Source organism: Papaver somniferum, chromosome 8, assembly GCF_003573695.1.
Source record: "Papaver somniferum cultivar HN1 chromosome 8, ASM357369v1, whole genome shotgun sequence".
NCBI lineage: Eukaryota > Viridiplantae > Streptophyta > Magnoliopsida > Ranunculales > Papaveraceae > Papaver > Papaver somniferum.
Window position 1 is genome coordinate 15,593,982 of NC_039365.1, and position 21,220 is coordinate 15,615,201.

The window sequence follows — 21,220 nt, forward strand, 5'->3', positions numbered from 1 at the left end:
CCACCAACGGTAATATTACCCTCAGCCTCACCATCACCACCCACCGCAACTTCTTCTTCACCATCACCACCGCGACTTCTTCTTCACCATTACCACCTTCGTCATCAGGGTGAGAAGTGTCGGTACGCTCTTCTCCATTGGACATTTCTTCATCCTCACCATACCCTTGTTTACGGGACTCGTAACCTCCTCATAACCCTCAGCCTCACCGGTAACCGCAGTAGAAATTGTTTGGGTCCAAGTTTCTTCTTCTTCGACACCTACAAACCAGTATACATCCCACAAAGGCTCATTTTTTCCCTCACTTCAAAAATGAAAATTATTTCAAGCAAGGAAAAAGGGGAAAAAGATAGAGAATATAAGAAGAAACTATACCTTGGCAGCAGCAGCACTCTTCGATGGATGGGTAGCACCAGAACCCTCCTCCTCATCTCCATCAACGACATCAAGAGCATAAGGAAAATTCATGCCCGCGAAATTCGGACGCCAAGGACAGAAATCTCCATAACGAGCAGGAGGAGTTTCACGAGGCTTGCTATTTTCAGAAGGACGCCAACCGCGTGGACCCGGAATCCATCCATAAGCCCAAGGACCAACTACCTCAATAACAGTAGCATGCCATTCATAATCATGGTCACGCTTAATCCTTTCACGAGCAGGAAAGAGTTTCCGTTTAGCAGATCCCTCAGTACCAGGAACATACTTCAGCTTGGCATCACTCACCTCACTCACTCAAAGAGGAATTTCACCACGGGGAGCAGCAATATTACGATGACTAACACTCCACGGCTTACGGTTTCTGCTGTTGACATAATCCCCAAAAGAACTGTTAAAATTCTGAGGAGTGTACCACTCTCTCTCAGCAGGATTCGGAACATAGCAGGTAATCATAGTCTCTCCCTTGCTTCGCATGTAACATTCCTTCAGTGAACGAAGATAATTCCTAGATAGTTGTGACACAAAACGATTATGAGTGTTCGTGGAAGAGCCTTCGCGACTAGCCAACACGTCATAATAAAATGAGTCACCCGACTTATATAGGGGCAACATAAGACCTGCCTCGAAGGCTCCAACCGTAGTCAACAGATGAAACTCGTCAAACTGATAATTAGCAAGGAGCTCGTAGGTGATATCATCGTCAGGAGCATAGAAGCGAACCTCAAAAGCTTGAAGTTCATGTTTTTCCTTGAACATCTCAAGATCAATATGCTTGAAAGTGACCTTCTTCTTACCAACTGAAATGTTGCGTATCACGGGGACATTTTCTTCTTCGTCTGCGGAATCAGAAGTAGGACCCAATTCCGAAGCTTTCCTTTTAGAAGAAATATTTGTAGACGGATCAGCTCTCGACATAGTACATTTGGAGTACTTCCCTTTGAAAGAAACCGCGGGAGGAGGCGGCAAAGATTTCTGCGGAGGCACTGAAGGACGATCCATTGAACGAAGGGGCGGAGCATCCACTATTTCAGTACGAGGAGGAGGAGCCCGCGTACTCCTAGATTCATCACGAGGAGGAGCCTGCGTACTCCTAGAATCTTCACGAGGACGAGAAGGGGCGCGGTTAACAGCATACCTAGATCCAGAAGGACCCTTCGGCATATCCCATTTCTTAGTAGGCACAACCTTCACACCGGAGGAAGATGAAACCCTATGACCCCGTGGATCCGATTGCGAAGACTTGTAAGGACCTTCCCCAAGTGGAGATCTGTCAGAATCTTTACGCGGAGGGGATCTTGGCGGACTAGACGGCGGGGTTTGGTAAGGAGCCCGCAGACGATCAGACATATCTACAAGGAAACACAAAAACAGTTTAGAGAAGAGTACGAGGAGATCACTAAAGATCAAGAAACCCATAATTGATGGTTCATCCGGATAAACATTAAAAACCCTAAGAACTAAAAAAATACTCCATCCGACTCCAGGGATATTACTCAGATACAGACTCACAGACGCTGTAACAAAGAACAGGGGCAAGCATATATGCTTCGACATGTATGATCTTCATCGCAAAACCAAGAATACAGCAGCAGGAGACAAACGGGTAGATACATAGATAAATCAATGATGAACAACTAATGAAAAACACCATACATGTATAGAAGAGGACGACAAGCACCGACCGCAGTCGAAGAAAGGAGGATCGGAGATATCAAAAGATACAGGGGAAGCAACAATCAAGAACGAAAGAAACGGAAGAAAGAAACAGAAAATTGAATGTTGTTATCTTCCTCACAAGAACGGTGATAATAAATGACTAAAGAACAAGAATAGAAAACAAGAAGAGAATGAACACTGACAAGAAGAGGATAAAAGTTTTTTTTCACATTCTCTTTCCTATTTATGAAGCTAGAGAATACAATAACTGCTCCTCGTACCAAGGAGCAGTTACGTGGAAAGTTAATGCAAAGTGGGAAACGTGTAGGACTACCTTTCTTCTTCAAAATTGCAAAATACGACCAAATTAGAAGAAGAGGGGCAAATTTTATGTACACCTTTCATCATCCACCACGTATACAGAAATAGACACGTGGAAGGCATGCGAAGCGAGACATCAAAACATGATAGCAAGCATCTCATCAGAAGATTCCATCGGTCAGCAGATCTGACGGTCAGGGACAGAGGATCAAAGAGGTATGATGTCTCAGAGGAGCACCAGATAATACCCCTTGGGTGTTAACACACCCAATCCCGAGGAAGATCCCAGATCAACGGACGAGAGGAAGTTTGGCTGACACAGATGTGACCAGACAAAGAGACACTTGTATGACACGAGCAGACATCCATCTACCCGCATTAAATACCAAAGAGATATACACGTGTCAATCAGCTCGTGGAAGAGGCGAGGATAACCCTTCGTATTCAAGCTCAGACCGCGGCATATGCCGAAGACCTCTGCGTAGTAGGCACAAAGCACAAGAAGATAAGATTACAACGACACCTCAGAAATGGGACCCACGTTCCAACCCTATAAATACCCCTCTCCACTAAGAGAAAGGAGGACGACCATTTTGGAGAGCAATTATAGGAGAATATAGGAGAGAGAAATAGGAAGAGTCAGTAATCCCCCTACTTCCGCAGACCTATGTAGAAAATTCATTCGACTATCTTTGTAACCATTCAGTACATAGTGAAACACCAACCCCGTGGATGTAGGCCTTAGTGCCGAACCACGTAAATCTGTCTCATTTACATTTCATCACCTGACATTCAGCGTCAAACTTCACATGCTTTATATTTATACTTGATTCTTGGTTTATTCCTTTATACGAACATTATTTATGATAATATTCGACTAGACAATGACAAGCCCGAAGGCTTCGAGTCGATGAATCAATATAATCAGCCCCGTTACGCATACGACGTACAATTCTAGAATTAGGATGTATGCGAATATTGTTTGTAAACACGTGAATGGCTTCGTGATTTATGTGTTCACACTCTGAGTTTTATAACTCAATCATCACTAGAGGGTGATAGCATGCAGAGATCAAATCTAAGAGTTTTGCGTAAGTAACGTGGGTCTGCCAGCAACTCCACTCTAATTTAGGTTAGAGTTTGTTCCCTTATTTTGAGGATGAGCAAGACCATTTCCAAGAGAATCAGAAGGCTGGTTAAGAGAGACAGAAGGAGGAAAAGAAGACTCGATGCATGATGGAAATCCCAGGGTCTAGAGGATTCGGGACCACCATGGAAGAATAATTCAAGAACCAATGGTCAAAATCGCCCTACGAAAGTCAAAGTTTCTAGCCGTTAGTTTCACTTACTTCCTCCTATTTTCTTTTTTAACTAAGATAAATGATTATACAGATTTATAAGATCAATGTTGCTTTTAAGGGAAAAGGCAATAATGGGTCCAAATACTATGATTTTCGAGTAAATTGATTGATTTGAAAGAAGATGTGGATGGTGAGAATTGAAGCTAGTGGATATTGATGTTAAGGCCCCTCTTATGGTAGAACCCATATTTGGGGATGCTATTGTGAAGAATGCACGATTGAGGGATACTAAAACTAATTGGGAATAGAGAAAAAAGACAAAAATGGATTTAAATATCAAATCAGGGTCCCTTATCTAAGTAATTTACCTAATACCTAATATACTCCTCACTAATCATGTTAAGTGTTTAATTATAATTAGTAAATTCATAAGATTATTTGATAAATGAGTGTGTATTTTTATTTGTATTTGGGTGAGTGAGGTGAGAGTAGAAAGAGGGAAAAGTATTTGAGAGGGAACTTTTTTTGGTGAAAATGGAGGATGATTGTGAAGAGAGAATTGTTGCTAAGAGGTTGAAAGTTTGATTTTTTTTCTTTGAATCCACCATTTTTGCATTTGAAAAAGCTCGGTACCGGCATGGACGTGGTATGAATACAATGCCAGAAGCAGCCATACCGGCATGGTATTCATAGCACGTCCATGCCGGCACCGAGCTTATCTCCCATTTTGAAATTCAAGTCGACATAATATTGAACCAAAAAACTAAGCTGGTACAAAAGTTGTTTTTTACCTGCCGCTATCCAGGGGGTCTGGGGGTAGCCCCTCCCGGCTATTCCGTTTTGAATTATTACTTTTTTGGTTTTCAGTCCACTGTCGGCACAGTCAGTTAATTCTCGAGCATGCCAGTACTGCTACCGGCATGGTATGTTGCTTGAATTTCTTTGCCGGCACATGATGTAAAGTATCCAGAAAATTGAATTTTTTTGCACTTGACTACCGGCATGGTCTTCATCACTTCCGACGATGTAAAAAAAATATTTCCGACATGGTCTTCATCACTACCGGCATGGTCTTCATCACTTCCGGCATGATATTCATCACTTTCGGCATGGTCTTCATCATTTCCGGCATGGTCTTCATCACTACCAGCATGGTCTTCATCACTTCCGAATGTTAAAAACAAAAAAATCGTTTTCAAAGTGAGGAGCCGGCAGAGAAGGAGAAGAGAATTTGAAAGGGAGTGGGGAGAATTTTTGAAAGGGAGTGGGGAATATTTAGGTTTCAAAGCCCTAACCCTAAAAGCGATTAATAATAGGTGAAAATGGAAATGGAGGATATGATTTTGTTTTTTGATATTAAGTTTTTTGATTTTTATTTTGAGGAAAGGGTATTTTAGTATTTTTGCCCCCAAAACACCGCTTAGCAGACACTATCTGTTGAGGGAAGTAATTTATATCCCCCAATTAGTTCAAGTATCCCCAATCACGCGTTCATTATAAATTGGGGAACACTGAAAAAAATAAAAATGAATAGAGATATTACGGAGTAATTAAACTGGGTGGTTTGTTACTTAAATATATTTTATAATAACTAAACTGCCCTTGTATTTTTTAGTTTTATATATTTCTTTTTAAATTTTTGTTAAGAGCATGCACGGGTGTGAGTTTAGGAAAATTAGGCGCAAGCCTTAAAAAATAATATTCTTATTGTCAGGTCCACAATTAATTTTAGGTACCGTGACACCCATAATTATTTTCGTGACACCCATAATTATATGAAATTAATAAAAATGTCTGCATGACGGATTATGCATCCGCACGGGTTATGCATCAGGGGTATAATTGGCAACGCAATTTGGATATAACATACCTAAAAATCCGCGCCTTGCAATTTTACAAATTTTATATCGTTGGAAATCTTTTTAAGAGACCTACGCAACGAGTACAAACAAGAATATCAAATTTTTGTTTTTCACGAAAAAATCGGAGGTGATCATCATTTTAGGAAATTTTTTCGAAAACTTGATACATAACCAGTATGCAGCCACCAAAAAAGATGCATAACACATTCTGCAGACGCATAACAAATTATGCAACCATTTTCTCCAGTGCATAACAAATTATGCATTTGGATAACAAAGTTATGCATCTATAACAAGTTATGTAACCATTATTTTGGTTGATTTTAGTGCGTACATAAAAAAATTGATGCATAATACAGTATGCATCCATATTTACGGATGCATATCAGGTTATGCATCTATTATCTCGATGCATAAAAGATTGTCCAACAATTTCTCGATGCATAATGCAGTCATATTTTCGGATGCATAACTTATGCATCCATTTTCACGACTGCATAACATGTTATGTAGATATTATTGTAGGTGCATGAAAATTTATGCAGCCTTATTTTTTGTTGGTTTCAGTACTAAGAAAAAATTAGCTGCATAACGTGTTCTGTAACCGTTTTCTGAACTGCATAACAAGTTATGCAAAAAAACAACAACTGCAGAACGTGTTATGCAACCAATTTTGAGAATGCATAACAAGTTATGCAACAAATTTACACCTCATTTTTCTTTTAAATGCACGTCACATGCACACCAAAACCATTTGTACTTCCATCTCCTTTGCCTTGCCACTGCAGCATCCTTTTAGCTCCATTTTCTTTTAAATGCATAACCCATTGGAACCAATATCAACACCACCATTCCTAACTCACTTCACTGATGCACAGAAACATACCATGCCTAGTGTTGCAAATAAAAAGCTTGCTCCAGCTTACTATCATAGTTGCATGAAAGAAAAAGGTTCCATTTGGCCATCTCTGAGACCAGCAAAAGACATTCTCAAAAATATTTTATCATAATGTTGACAACAGAAGACTTTCTCAAGTTTAGGCAAGTGATAATTTCAGTGCCCAACAAAGACAAGAGATTAAATTTCCAACAGGAACAACAAGAGATCCTTGAACAATTTGATATATGTGTCAACAAAAGAAAGACTTTTATAAAGATGACAACCAAAGGAAAATTAACAGTAAAAACATCTATCAATGTCGATTTCCACTTTTCTGCAAGCACCTGTGTACAGGCTGAAAATTAATAAATACATGATGCTTGTTTAGTAGGTTGCGGTAAGTTATAAGCAAATCACCACCTAGCTGTCCACTACTTCTAGAATTGACAAACACAATCACTGGACATACTGGTATATGAGAAACAATTTCTGTTTCTGAGTCACCTTCCCCTATAAGTATGTTATCATGGATATAAAATTCCATCAAGAAATTGTCCGATTCCGATTTGCCTTCATCGATTTCAGTCATGAGTAACTGCACGATTACATCCAAATAACCAGAAATAATAAGCTATGATATTCATATATTGTATGCAACTAACTATGATCTTAAGCATCAAATAAACTTCCTTAGAGAACCAATGACAAATATATAGTATTCATGCATTGAAACAGAGAAAATTTCTTGGATCCAATTGAAAATGAAAGCTAAAACATGCCCACTCTCATAATTGGAGAACATATGGACTTAAGAAAATTGACTTGCAATAAATGATTATAAGAATATGATCCTTCTAAATCAACTTTTTGATACAAGTGGATATCTACATAATCACTTCCAATTCCGATATGTGCAAGGGAGAATCCGAATCGGAATAATATGAGTATATTGAAGTTGACAACAAACATGTGGATAATTCTTTATACCTGAATGAGACAAATCTGAAGAGAATTTGTAACCTTCTTTCTTTCTTCCTGATCTTCTCGAATCAATTAAAATAAATAAAATAGATCCTTATATTAAACCCTAATGTATCAAATTTCGAAGCTATAACTCAAAATCACAACTAAAAACAAAAAATTGATATCAAAATGTTACCTGATTGATGATTCTAGGTAACGATATTATGATTCTAGGGTATGGATTAAAACAGAGTGAAATAATACAAGAAGGATGTTAACGTTGTCGTCGTCGTCCAAGAGTTTCCTTGTTTATATAAAAGTAAGTTCCTCTCTCTATGATAAAATCAGACCTCTAAATTATTTCCTCTCTTCCTGACGAGGAAACACCCAACTTTATTTCCATTTGAAAAAATAAAAAATTTCAGAAGATATGGGCCTCTTTTAAATTTGTCAAAGAAAAATGGATGCGTCCGTGAACTTTTCTGACGGTGGGTTTGAGGATGGGAAAAATCTGAGAAATGGGTGTGGTGGTAGTTTCCACTTAGGAAAAAGAATAGCGCAATTTATGACTGCTACTTCGATTCACGGTTTTAATTGGGAGTTACCAGAAGGTCAAGTGATTGAGAAATTGAACATGGATGAAGCTATTGGTCTTACGTTGCATAGAGCTTTAACTTTAATGGTTCACCCTAAGCCAAGCTCGGAACCTCACGTGTATAATGCTATCAAATTTTAGATTTCTTGGGTTAACAAATTTAGCTATACTGCTAAATGCTCATCTATATAGCTACCCGTAGTCGTAGTAGTAGCATCGTTTATGTCTTGGATGTTTCTCTTTCCTTTTTGGGGCCGTCTGCAAAAAATATGTCATCCCCATTTGTAATTTCCTTTTAGCTAATGTAAGGCTTTTTACAGCAGAAGAAAAATGGTTTATCTTACGTCTGCTATGTATGTTTATTCATGAAGATATGCAATAAGGAAAAATATTGATCATTCTTCAATTTGTATCATGAATAGAACAGTGGGATATTCAATCCCTCGATATATTACCGTGGATACAATCAATACCAAATAAATATTATTGCGGATACAATCAATTTCTGTAAGACATAAAATTACAAGAATCTCAATATACTTGTAGTTGCAATTTTTCGGATGACTACACCCAAGTAAGATTAAAGATTAACAACTACTAAAACATACAAGATTCAAGATGAACAAGATGTCAAGAGTATGAAAAGTAAAGATTGACACAAGCATATAACGTGGTTCGTCCATGAAGACCTACGTCCACGGGAAAGAAGATGATTTCTTATTGATTATAAGGTCTTATCCTTGAAAGAAGTACAAATATCACTTAGATTTCTAACTTTCTCTCTATCTAGATCTCTCTCAGGAACTCTCTGTAGAAAGACCATCTATTGATACATAAGTTGTCCATCTCCTTCTACATGAACCGGTATTTATAGACAAAATAAGACTCGTGAAGGTCTGGTCTCGTCGAGCATATGGATTCTGTCGTCTGTCTCCTTGGAATTTGATTTGAGCGAGCTTCTATACTATCCCTCGTGATGGCATGCTGGGTTCCTCTCCGAGATATCTCGCCATGTACACCATTGTGCCGTTCTTCTCAAGTAACCTCGTGCTGCATCATTCTCGGGCTATAGTATAGTTCGTACGAGCTCTCTGAGGTGTTGTAGACTCGCTTATGCTTCTTCTTATCCTTCCTTAAATGCAGTCCTCCTTTTTAGACTTGACCGTCTGAGCGGATTAGACTACTCTTTACACGCGTCAGTCATGTGACTTTGTAGCAGGTGTCTTGATTCAGACAAGCTTTTTAGAGGATGACTCGATGCTCCTATCTCATCATCTTATCATGGATTCACCCCTTAGGATGTTGACACGTGGCTATCGGGTATTTTATCCTCACATTTTGCTCATTTTCTTTGCAACTTGCCTAGGGCATGATGGGAAGAAATCTTTTGTGACCGTATCGTCTTTATCGCCAGGTGTACATTTGTTTGTTAGCCGTGGGATGCCTGTCGGCTTTTTTCATGCGTCGTGGGAGAGAGGATATCTTTACTTTTGTACTTTTCCTTCAGGATTATTATCGTCTTGTTCGTCGCGTCTTTGACCTTCTTGGGTTTAACAAAACTAGTTGGTTTTTCGAGGATTTTAGTTTCTATTTAAGAAAAATCCTTTTGTGGTAAGGATGTGAGCTTCGCTTTCCTCCTCTTTCTCTTCTGTAGAATTCAAAGCCTCTTTCTGTAGAAAGCTTCCATGTGTGTTGGTCGTTTTCTTCCTCGTCCCCCGTGGTGGCGAGGTATTTTTTCATGTTTTCTCCGACATGACGATATGTCCTCTCATTTATGTGTTATTTCGGTTTTTTGTGCTCCGGATTCTAGATCATCTCCAATGTCTTCTCGGAAATACCTTCGCATAACGTCTTCAGCCTCATCCGTTCGTCAAGTGACTGAACTTGTTTCTGGGGGATTTCGTGTTTACCTTTGTATTTCCTTTTACCGGCAAGCTTGGAAACACTTCATATATTGTGTTTCTTCTTGCGATTGGTCTTGGGAACACTTTATTCCATGTGTGTGTTCACACGTTTTAGCTTAGAAGCATTTGCTACTAAAGGTGCTGAGGTATAAAATATTTCCTTTGTATTTGAACGTATATATATATCTTGCCCCTGTTTTATGCCTTAGCATCGGAGGATAGTGATGAAAGAGAGGCGAAGGTGGGTTGGCTAGATGGAGCTCTCCGGTTATTGCTCATGCCCGAGGTGTTCGTGTAGAGGTGGGATCATTCGTGCCCCAGTTGGTGGCTTTTGGTCCGGATGAGGCTCGGACGAGTATTAAGACAGTTGCTCCTGGCAAGGCATGAGTGCGATGCTCCAGTCCGAGAACTTTTTTTTATGCCGTTATGTAATGTGGCTTCTTTGTTGGAATGAATAATAACTTCTTCTTTTTTTGTGACCTTTTTATTGTATATACTTTGGTGCCTCATGGCTCTGAGGAGTTATCGTATGTAGTGTTGGTCCAACCATGGATGACAAAGCAAAGGAGTGACTAGTTCCTAAATTTGGATAAGGTATCGCTTACAGTATTGTACCTTTGCACATAAGATGTATCCTTCTCGCCTGTTTCCCTGTTGGGCTTTGCTTTTTATTTTTATTTTTATTATATAGTGCCCCGTTTTAGGTTACACTCCCTTCTTTTGGTTTAGTGACTAGATGTGTGGATCACTTTGTGTTTGCTTAACCGTGTTTCGAGTGATTCTTTCCCCAGCCAGAGGTAAGTACCCCGATTCTGGATATCTCCTGTTATGGAGGACATCATCCGATTTCATGTTCGTGATGGAATTACCTTAGGTCTGTTTCCGTCTCAGGTAGCTTAGGTGTGTTACCTGCATCATTCTATGGAGAATGGAAGGTGTGGAGAGAACCGTGCCATAGGTTTGGATGGGATTTCTTTGTAATCCAAATATGACATGATTAATCTATATGCAAAAATAAAGAACGAGAAACTAAAGGAAAAAAATTTAACAGAAAATAAAAATGTGAAATCAGCAAGAATGCACAAAAGGAGTAATTTTATTATCTTCAAAAGAGGGTATTAGTACATTTCGGAGAGGTTTCATGACCTTTTTTTTTTACTTGGGAAGTTGATCCTTCCTTTGATTTTTGGTTACCTAGCTAGTGAGCTTATTAAGCATTGTAAGCTTTTAGGTACCTGATGTTCCATGGGAGCTCAAGTTCCTCTCCATTAGATTTGAGCCATCTATATGCTCCATCTCCTGCCTTAGCTATGACCGTCAGTGGGCCTTCCCATATGGGTGCAAATTTGCCCGACTCGCGCTGGTAATGCGGAATTTCGCGCCAGAATTTATCGCCTGGACTAAATTGCCTCTGGTGAACACGTTTGTTGTTTTCCCGAGCTAACCTCCTATGATAATTTTCTATCTTTAATATGCTATGGACCTTGGTGAAGGAAAGGCATATGAGAAGAGGTCCTAGGTATGATTGCTTGTATAGGATACCCTCTCGAAGTTGGTAATTCCCTGACCTCAATATGATTTTGTGTGCGATCTGTTGATCGCTTGGGAGGTCCCCGTTGGCTAGGTATTTTATGATTGGGGTTCTCCAATCATCCTCTGGTAGGCCCTCTTCTTGGGCTGCTGAGTCCATAGTGAGGATGTCCATGTTTCCTTCTATGGGAATAGAGGGTAACATGACCCGTTCGTTTCTGACATTAGTGGCCTCGGGATCTGTTGTCATGGAGGCTATAAATGCCAAGGCATTAGCGTACCTGTTATTGATTCGATTTAAATGGCGGAACATGATGTTTGGTATCTGCTCGATATAATGCTTGGCGAGTTAGAGGTATCGCTGCAAGCATGGATCCGAGGCTTTATATGTTCCTTCTATCTGCCGTACAGTGAGTTGCGAGTCACTTGTGAGTCGTACTTCATTGATGCCCAGCGCGATTATTACTCGGAGGGAATGTATGGCTGCCTCGTATTCAATTATATTATTGGTGGCGGGGAATTCAAGTCTCATACTGTAGACGATTCTTCGGCTGGTCGGGGTTGTAAAAACCATGCCTGATACCAGAGCCTTCGGAATTACATGATCCATCTACGAAGACTTCCTATCGCCTTGGATTTTCGGAGCGAAGTAGATCGGGAGGATCCTCTAGCTCGTCTTCCATGCCTTGGATTTCTTCGATCTCGTCCGTGTCGTTTAATGGAAAATAGGCTAGGAAATCCGCAACCACTTGGGTTTTAATTGCCGTTTGGGCTTGATATTTGAGTCCAAATTGTTTGATTTGAGATCCCCATTTAGAGATTCTGCCTTCTCTGTTAGCATGATCGAGTACAGATTCTATTGGGGCCTTCGTGATGACTGTTACCGTGTGTGCATGAAAATAAGTGCGTAATTTTTGCGTTTCATAGACCAGAGATAATAAGATTTTCTCAATTTTCGAATAGTTCTTCTCTGATGATGTCAGAGTCTTACTTATGAAGTAAATGGGTTGCTCCACTTCTTTTTCTATGCGAGTTAATACTGCACTGATTGAGGTATTAGTCGCCGATAGGTAGATGTAAAGGTTATCGCGCAGGGTCAGGCTTCTGGAGGATTGGCAGGGTTGCCAAATGTTCTTTGATCTTTTGAAAAGCTTCTTCGTAAGTTCTACTCCATGAAAAAATTTCCCCTTTTTTCAAGGTATTGAATAAGTATTTATATTTGTCGGGCGATCTAGATATGAACCTTCCCAAGGCTGCTAGTCGACCAGTTAGCCTTTGCACGTCTTTGATCGTCGCGGGGGAGGGCATTTATAATATAGCACGCACCTTTTCTAGATCGACCCCGATTCCTCATTTGGTGACCAAGTACCCTAGGAATTTTCCCGAGGTTACTCCAAAGGCGCATTTTTCCGGATTAATTTTCATATTAAACTTCCTCATTTGTACAAAGATTTCTATGAGATCGTTTCCATGGTCTTGAGGAAGCTTGCTCTTGACGAGCATGTCATCTACATATACTTCTAAAGCCTTATGTATCCAACCATCGAAAAACTTCTCTACCATTCTTTGGTAAGTAGTGCCTGCGTTTTTTAATCCAAATGGCATCTTGGTATAACAATATAGACCCCGGGGGGTGAAGAAGGAAGTATGCTCCTGGTCCACCTCGGCGAGGGGGATATGGTTATATCCCGAGTATCCGTCCATGAGGGATAATAGTCCGTATCCAGAGGTGGATTCCACGAGCTGATCAATGTTAGAGAGTGGGAAGCTGTCTTTTGGACAGGCCTAATTAAGGTCGCTGAAGTCAATGCAGATCCTTACCCCCCCTCCCCATTTTTCTTAGGGACTATCACCATGTTGGACATCCATATTGGATACTGTACTTCTCGTATTACCCCCAATGCCTCCATTTTATTTAGTTCTTTTTGAATGGCTTCATGGTATTCAGGTGCCACTTTTTGCATCTTTTGCCGCATGGGCTTATGCTTTGGGTTGATTTTCAGGTGATGCCAGCACACTTCTGGGTCTTTGCCGGGCATGTCTTCCATGTGCCATGCAAAGACATTGGAATATTCTCTTAATACTTGTACTAGATTTTGTTCTTCCTCCTCGCTGAGGAGGGTTCTTATTTTTACCATACCCGGATTTTCGGGTTTTCTGATATTTATTTCTTTTGTCGTTTCCGAGGCCGAGAAGTTCAATTTGAGTTCTCCAATGTCGGAGAGATTATGCATGGGCCATATAAGTGAGTCCAAATTGGGGACTTCGCTCCAGAACAGGCTCATTGTTTGAGCGTATTGCCTCCTTCGTCATGGTTATGTAAGCATCGATTTCAGCCTGGTTCTTGGCGTTCTTGGCTCTCCTCTTTTTTGCTTTTGCAGAGTTTACTTTGTTGTCGTCGTTCCATCTCGTGGAAATACTTTGCCTCGCTAGAGTCTCCGACGATTTCCGCAACTCCATCGGGTGTTGGGAACCTTAGCCTTTGATGGTAAGTCAAGGCCACCCCCTTGATCCCATGGACCCAGGATCGACCGACGATGGTTGTGTAGGGTGATAGTACATCTACCACACAGAAAGTGGTTAAGGTGAGGATTTTTCCCATCCAGATTTCCAATGTCACCTCACCCCTTGGGCGGGTTGAAGAGCCGTTAAATCCAAATATGTTGTAAGTAGAGGGTATTAGGCAATCGTGTCTAAGACCCATCTGTTTGAATGTTTCATAGTACAGGATCTCGGCGGAGCTACCCCCATCGATTAGGATTTTGGTCATTGCCCATGGTAATGCCTTAGGTTTTTCTTCCTCGCATTCGTGTTCGGGAAGTGCAATGGCCATGGTGACCAATAATGGGTCATTGTGATTTCGTCCATAAATCAGGTGCTTCAGAAGCGAAAACAATTATTGGGATTTTCATCCAATCCTCCATGGGGGTTCCTTTGACACATTAAATACTTCGTCACCTTCGAAGGTTCGTTTGTGGATTCTTTCTGTAACGTTTCCATCAGGCACCGTGGTTGCCGAGTGCGAGATGGTATTACACCTGAGATGTTGTTCCTCGCGTGGTATTTCCACACGATGTACAGGTGGTCCTGCCACTAGCTGGGTTGCTGGTTGCGCGATGTATTCCTGGAGGTTGCATTCATCGATCATTTATTGCACCACATTCTTCAAGTCCCTACACGAGTCTGTCGTGTGGCTATGGAATTGATGGAATTCATAGAAGTCGGTGCTATTTTTGGCCCGCCCTGGATGCTGACCTCTGTTCCATGGGTAAGTGATTTTATGTTTTCCGTCGATCTTCTTAAGAATCTCGGATATGGGGGTGTTCAGCTTCTTGTAGACTGGGTCTACGAACTTTCCTTTCTTTTGCTGGGCTTGGTATCGCCCTTTCCATCCTCTAGTCTGATGTTTGTCGAACTGGGTTGACCCGTTGTTGGATCTCCCTGTTGGGCTGGTATTTGGGGATTCTGTGGTTCTACCATATTTGATCCTCTACTAGTTCCTTTTACCATCTTGTCGTAAGTTCCGTCTTGGAGTTTTTCCAAGGATACATAATCCTCTTGGATTTCTCTTAATTTTCCCAAATTCTTTGGAATGGTTTCATATATGCGGACAAATATAGGGTCTGTCTTTCTAAGACTATTTTGAAGCCTAAGATCGCGTAAGCTTCAGAGACTTTTCTAATCTCAGCACATAGTTTTCTCCATCGTGTTAGCAGGGAGAGGAGTGACTCATTTGGTCCTCGGGATATCTGGAACAACGCGTCAACTTCGAGTCGTACTCTGTTATTATGAATGTATGTTTCTAAGAACAGCTCGGATAGGTGAGCAAATGATACAACTGAGCCTTTAGGCAGGTTGTTAAACCACATTAGAGATTCGTCTCTCAAACTTGCCGGAAAAAACTTACATAATACTACATCATAGTGATCCCATTGGGTTAGTGTCATGCGATAAGTCCTAAGGTGCTCGACTGCGTCTCATGTTCAAATGAACGGAGATGTGAACGTCGGTAGAGAGCATTTCCTTGAAAATTGCAATTTTAATAGATTTTTAGATAGGGGAGATTTTCCTGTCTCCCGCATAACTTCCGCCAATTTCTTACTTTCTTTCCTTCCTTTAGCTTCATTATACATTTCCTAGAGCCGGAAGAGTCGGGCCTGCAATTGGTCATCATTCCGCCTTTTTTCAGCTTTCTTCTTCCTTCCCTGTGCCCTCTCGGGCGAGAAAGAAAACTCCTGGTGACGACGCCTTGATCGCCCTGAATCCTCGTCCGACTGTTCAGTATATGATACAATCTTGGGTCGATTTGACCTTGAGGTCTCCCCTCGCTTGGGGTTCACAGCCGCGAGGTTCTCGGCCTCGAAGTTGATTCTAACTTCGTTGATTCTATTCATATCCTTTGTGCTTGGGATCAATATCTGATAATCCCTCGGATGGGCTATCCTCCTGGTCAAGGACGCCCCTGCTCCCTCTGGGGAACCGATCTGTTGTTTCCTCGTTCTAGGTGTCAGGGATACTGACTCGTTCGTCGTCCTATAGGTGCTCAAAAGGATTTTCCTCCTCGGGGATCTCCTCAACGGTAGCGAGTGGCACCTTCTTCTTTGCTTTACGCTTCAGCCTGCGGTTTCTCCGTTCTAGTCTCCTATTTCGTTTCTCTAATCTCTTCAGTCTCTCATCCTGAGCTTCTTGGGCTTTCAGGATAGCTGCGATGGTAGCGTTGGCATCGCCGAGGTCTGAAGGGTTGTCCTTCTTGGCCTCGTTGTTCGATGTTTGCCTTTGGCGAACGGTCCAACCCTCCTGGTTGGGTTAGATGGACATCATCATGCCTCTCGAAGGGGTTTCCCTCTTCTTCGGAGATAGAATTGTCAGTTAATCCTTACCGATACTGGTCATCGGGTTGTCTCCTGGGATCGCACCGTTTAACATGGTCTCGCCTGGCTCCAGGTCATCTAGTCTTTCTAGACGAGCTCCACCGTTTTCACCTTGGCTCGTGCGAGCAGATCGTCGCATCATCATTACCTTCCCCGCAATATATGCGATAATACTTAATTTGTTTCTTTTCTCAGAAAGGTGGGTCCCTAGATTTGCAGGTCATGTGCAATTGCTAAGTCATAGTTCAGACTGGACAATGTAGTACAGGAAGACTTTGCAGTAAATTTTGGAGACATGTGAAGATGTCAAAACATTCCCTACTTGCACAAGGTGTTAATGATGAAGAAAAGGTGTTTTATCAGTCCTCTTTTCTCGAGAAAAATACCTCATTCAACACGTTATACCTCTTATGGGGAAGAAACCAAATTATGACGATTGAGCATATCTTTCCCATTCTAGAAAATATCTCTCATCATCTTTAGACTTTGGATTTTGGTCAAATTTTTGAATTTGATGAATGATTATGTACTCATTAACCCTCCTTCTTGACTTAGAGTTAGATTTCTAAGAAGAGGTTTGTGGATTATCTTGAGTTCCCTTGAGGATGAAGAACAACTAGTTTTTTCAACTTTCACATGAAGATATTTTCTTCCATGGAGTCTACTGATAGCTTTATTCTTTCCGACTCTTTCATGGAGGAGATCGTTTGAGTTCCGCAGTATTGAAAACTCCATTTTCACTCCGACCGTCAACTCTCCTGAGTACCTTGAGAAAGATATTCAAAGCCGCTACTAGACGAAAAATCTAAAAGAAAACTAGCGAAAAAAGTGTAGATCTGCTGATTTTGAGGTTCTTCTAGACTTCACAGATCGTGTAGATCATATTTGAGTCCGAGCGCTACCCATAAATCTTAACAAAAATATACTTATTAGTATGAAAACTACTTCTCTCATGGAGATTATGAAGATAATATAGAGCTGTTACTAGGGAGGTAGAATAGATCTTCATACCTCCCTGTTTCTAGCGCCAAAATGTAGTTGCATCTAAGATTAAAGACTAACAACTAATAAAAAATATAAGATTCAAGATAAAAACTATGTAAAGATTATGAAAATTAAATATTGTCACAAGCATATAACATGGTTTGGCCATGAAGACCTATGTCCACGGGAAAGAAGATGTTTTCTTATTGATTATAAGGTCTTACCTTTGAAAGAAGTACAAATATCACTTAGATTCTAACTTTCTCTATATCTAGATCTCTCTCAGGAATTCTCTATAGAAAGACCATCTATTGATACATAAGTTTTCCAACTGCTTCAACATGGACCGGTATTTATAGACAGAATAAGACTCGTGAAGGTCTGGCTTCGTCGAGCATATGTAGTTTGTCGTCTGTCTCCTCTGGACTTCGAGCGAGCTTCTATACTATCCCTCGTGATGGCATGATGGGTTCCTCTCCAAGATATCTCGCCCTGTACACCATTGTGTTGTTCTTCTCAAGTAACCTCGTGTTGCATCATTCTCTGGCTATAATATAGGTCGTACGAGCTCTATGAGGTGTTGTAGACTCACTTATGCTTCTTCTGATTCTTCCTTAAATGTGTTACTCCTTTTTAGACTTGACCGTATGAGAGGATTAGACTACTCCTTACATGCGTCAATCATGTGACGTTGTAGCAGGTGTCTTGATTCAGACAAGCTATCCTTTTTAGAGTATGACTCGATGCTCCTATATCATCATTTTATCATGGATTCACCCCTTAGGATGTTGACACGTGGCTATCGGGTATTTTACCCATAAAATACTTAAAAAGAAGCGCTCATTCTAGGAAGAACCGAACTAAGATTTTATGCTAGTGATGACTGGTAGGCTTAAAAACCTACAATAAATTACTGCAAGTTCACATCGTCTAACTAGTAGACAATGGCAAGTACAAGTCGTTCCCACGAGGAGTGTGAAAATACTACTACTAACTAATATCAAAAATAACCAAACAGATTTAATATTTTCAGAAATTACGGAACTAAGAAAACACAATAATGAAGACGTAACCAAGAATATGAGAATTTGTAACAAGGGTTTTATGGAATCCACCACTACTTCTACTTAATTACTAAAATTAAACATAATTATGAGTATTTGTTTATCTTTCGTTCTATTGACATCACCTATTATAAGCATACAGTTGCAAATGTCACTGGTATACCCTAAGCATAGTAAATCAAAAGAATAAATCCACGCATACACCATCAAATTACATCAGCGATAAAATTATACGAAACTAAATATTAATTCACATATATTACTTGACTATTCTAAGCATAACCCATCAGAGTTTTTAACGAAGCATGGACTATCAAACAATGAGACCAAACATATTTGTAAGATTATCAATCACACGCATAGGTTTCTAGAACCGCCAATGCAACAAATCATTTTTCAATCAATCAAATAAACAATATTCAAAAATTAATCAATTCAAATCATAATGGTCTATTGCTTCATAATTCAATTCAATTTAGAAAGTAACCTAATACCCAAGTATCTTCAACCGTAAAAACCTAGTTACAAAACTATTAGCAAGACATGGCTTTCTTAAAAGCCATAGAAAAATATTGAAGAAGATAACTGATAATGAAAACGGAATGGAAAACTCCAAACCCTATTCTCTTCCTTTTTTTTTCTTTGTTCGAGTATTTATCCGTTAAGAGATGAGCTAGGATTGCTTCCTGTTGGAACAAAGGAGAATATTTGGTTTCTCTATTTATGATTGGCTTACACCAAGAAAATATTCTCTAGATATGTTGCTATCTATACGAATATGTGGCATGTATATGATATATATATACACTTCTTGTAAAACCTCCATTGATAATAAGAAACCCTAATCATTCTTCTCCCGTGGACGTAGGCTATAGCCGAACCACGTTAAACTGTGTTTCTTCTTAATCTGTTTTAGTTAACTGCATAACATCTTATGCAGATCCAATATTGACTGCATAACATCTTATGCATACTGCATAACATCTTATGCATACCAACATGGTATCAGGGGATCGTTAACGATCCTGGCCGTTTCTCTGTAATCAAGTTTTTGTTTCTCTGTGTGTTTACTATGGCACAATCAGATCATAATACTAGTTTGCGTTTAACCCCTGTCTTGCTGAATGATGTCAATTATGTAAGCTAGTCTAGGGATGCTGTTCTTGCTATTGGGGGTAAAAGAAAATCTGGGTATATTGGTGAGAATAGTACCTGTCCAGATGCTAAGGATCCAAAGTATGAAGATTGGATTGCTGATGATCAACTTGTTCGCACGTGGATTCTTCAGTCGATGGAACCACATATTTCGGAAATCTTCTCGTTCTCAGAATCTGCAAAGGATTTGTGGAAGTATGTTGCTAGTCTGTATGGCTTACAGAATAATGTTGCTCGGGTGTTTGAGCTGAAACGTGAGATTGCTGAGGCTGAACAAGGTACGAAAAGTTTTACTGAGCATTTTGGTTATTTAAAAAAGAAGTGGGATGAACTGGATACATATCGTCCTCATACAACTGATGCCAAAATTCTCTTGAAGAGGGTTGAGGAGGATAAAATCTTTGATGCGCTCAGTAGCCTCAAACCATGAATCTCTTAGAAGCACTATTCTCATGAGTGCTGAACTGCCAAGTCTGTCTAATGTTTGTGCGACTGTGCAGCGTGAAGAGACGCGTAAGAAAGTTATGAATCCTAATTCTAAAAGCATTGTAGACCTGTATGCAGCTGAATCAAGTGCTCTTATGAGGTCCAAAGATGATAAACGACGAGCCATGCCATTTGATAAGGACAAGAATTCTCGTGCTAAGGGTAAGAGAGAAGTTTTTCATTGTGATCATTGTAATAAAACTGGTCACACCAAGGATCGCTGTTGGGATATTTATCCTCATCTTAAAGCTACTTTTGACAAAAATAAGCTTGCTCGAGCTGTTGTAGCTGACAATTCATCCTTTACCATAGACCAATTGAAGGATTTCTTTAACCAGTTGGGTAATAAGACTGAGCGCAAGGCCAACCATACTTCAGGTAACCTACTAGCCTTTCTTACTACGCCTGTTTCCAACCGCCAAGTTTGGATTATTGATTCAGGAGCTACGGATCATATGGAAAATGATCCTTCGTCAGTTCATGCATTTATTCGCAGCTCTCATAAAAATGTGTCAGTTGCTAATGGCTCTACTGCTCCTGTTATGGGCAGTGGGAAAGTGCATTTTTTTCCAGATTGTCCGCCATCTAATGCACTTGTTGTTCCATCGTTTCCTACTCAGTTGTTATCTATTGGTCAAATCACTAATTCTCTGAATTGTGATGTTACATTTACCCCTACCTCGGTCATCTTTCAGGATCGAAAGACGAAGAAGACGATTGGTAGAGGCATCTTTTCTCATGGATTGTACCTGTTACGTTCTAGTGACATGGCATGTCTCACTCAAAGATCTACTCCGCAGTTCCTTTATCATAAAATACTTGGACATCCTTCTAGTCGTGTTTTGTCTAGGATTTTTCCCACATTTTCTGTCCAGACTCAAGTCTGTGATGTTTGTCAGTTTTCTAAACAATCTCGTTTTCCATTTCCTAATTTTGTGACTCGTGCTACAATGCCTTTTGAGTTAATTCATTCTGATTTATGGGGCCCTGCTCCAATTGATGCTTATGATGGGTATAAGTATTTTGTTATCTTTATAGATGATTGGTCACGTGCTACATGGATCTATTTACTCAAATCCAAAACTTAAGTTTCATCTGTATTTGCGGATTTTCATTGTATGATACGCAACCAATTTGATGCACAGGTTAAAATCTTTAGATCAGATAATGGCACTGAGTTTGTCAAAGGCACTCTTCCAGGTTATTTGCG

At 40.2% G+C, this 21,220-nt stretch overlaps 1 protein-coding gene and 1 long non-coding RNA gene across 2 annotated transcripts; both read right to left on the minus strand.

Annotated features, from left to right (window-relative positions):
* Nucleotides 1-6,656: 6,656 nt before the first annotated feature.
* LOC113306781 lies at nt 6,657-8,056 on the minus strand. Its single transcript, XR_003338829.1, has 3 exons — nt 7,618-8,056; nt 7,446-7,498; nt 6,657-7,053 (listed from the first exon to the last, which is right to left on the minus strand). It is a non-coding gene; the product is annotated as an uncharacterized LOC113306781 (long non-coding RNA).
* Nucleotides 8,057-13,782: 5,726 nt separating this feature from the next.
* On the minus strand, nt 13,783-14,283 carry LOC113305153. Its single transcript, XM_026554249.1, has one exon. It carries the CDS (start codon nt 14,281-14,283, stop codon nt 13,783-13,785), a length of 501 nt encoding a protein of 166 aa, XP_026410034.1.
* Between the last annotated feature and the right edge of the window lie 6,937 nt (nt 14,284-21,220).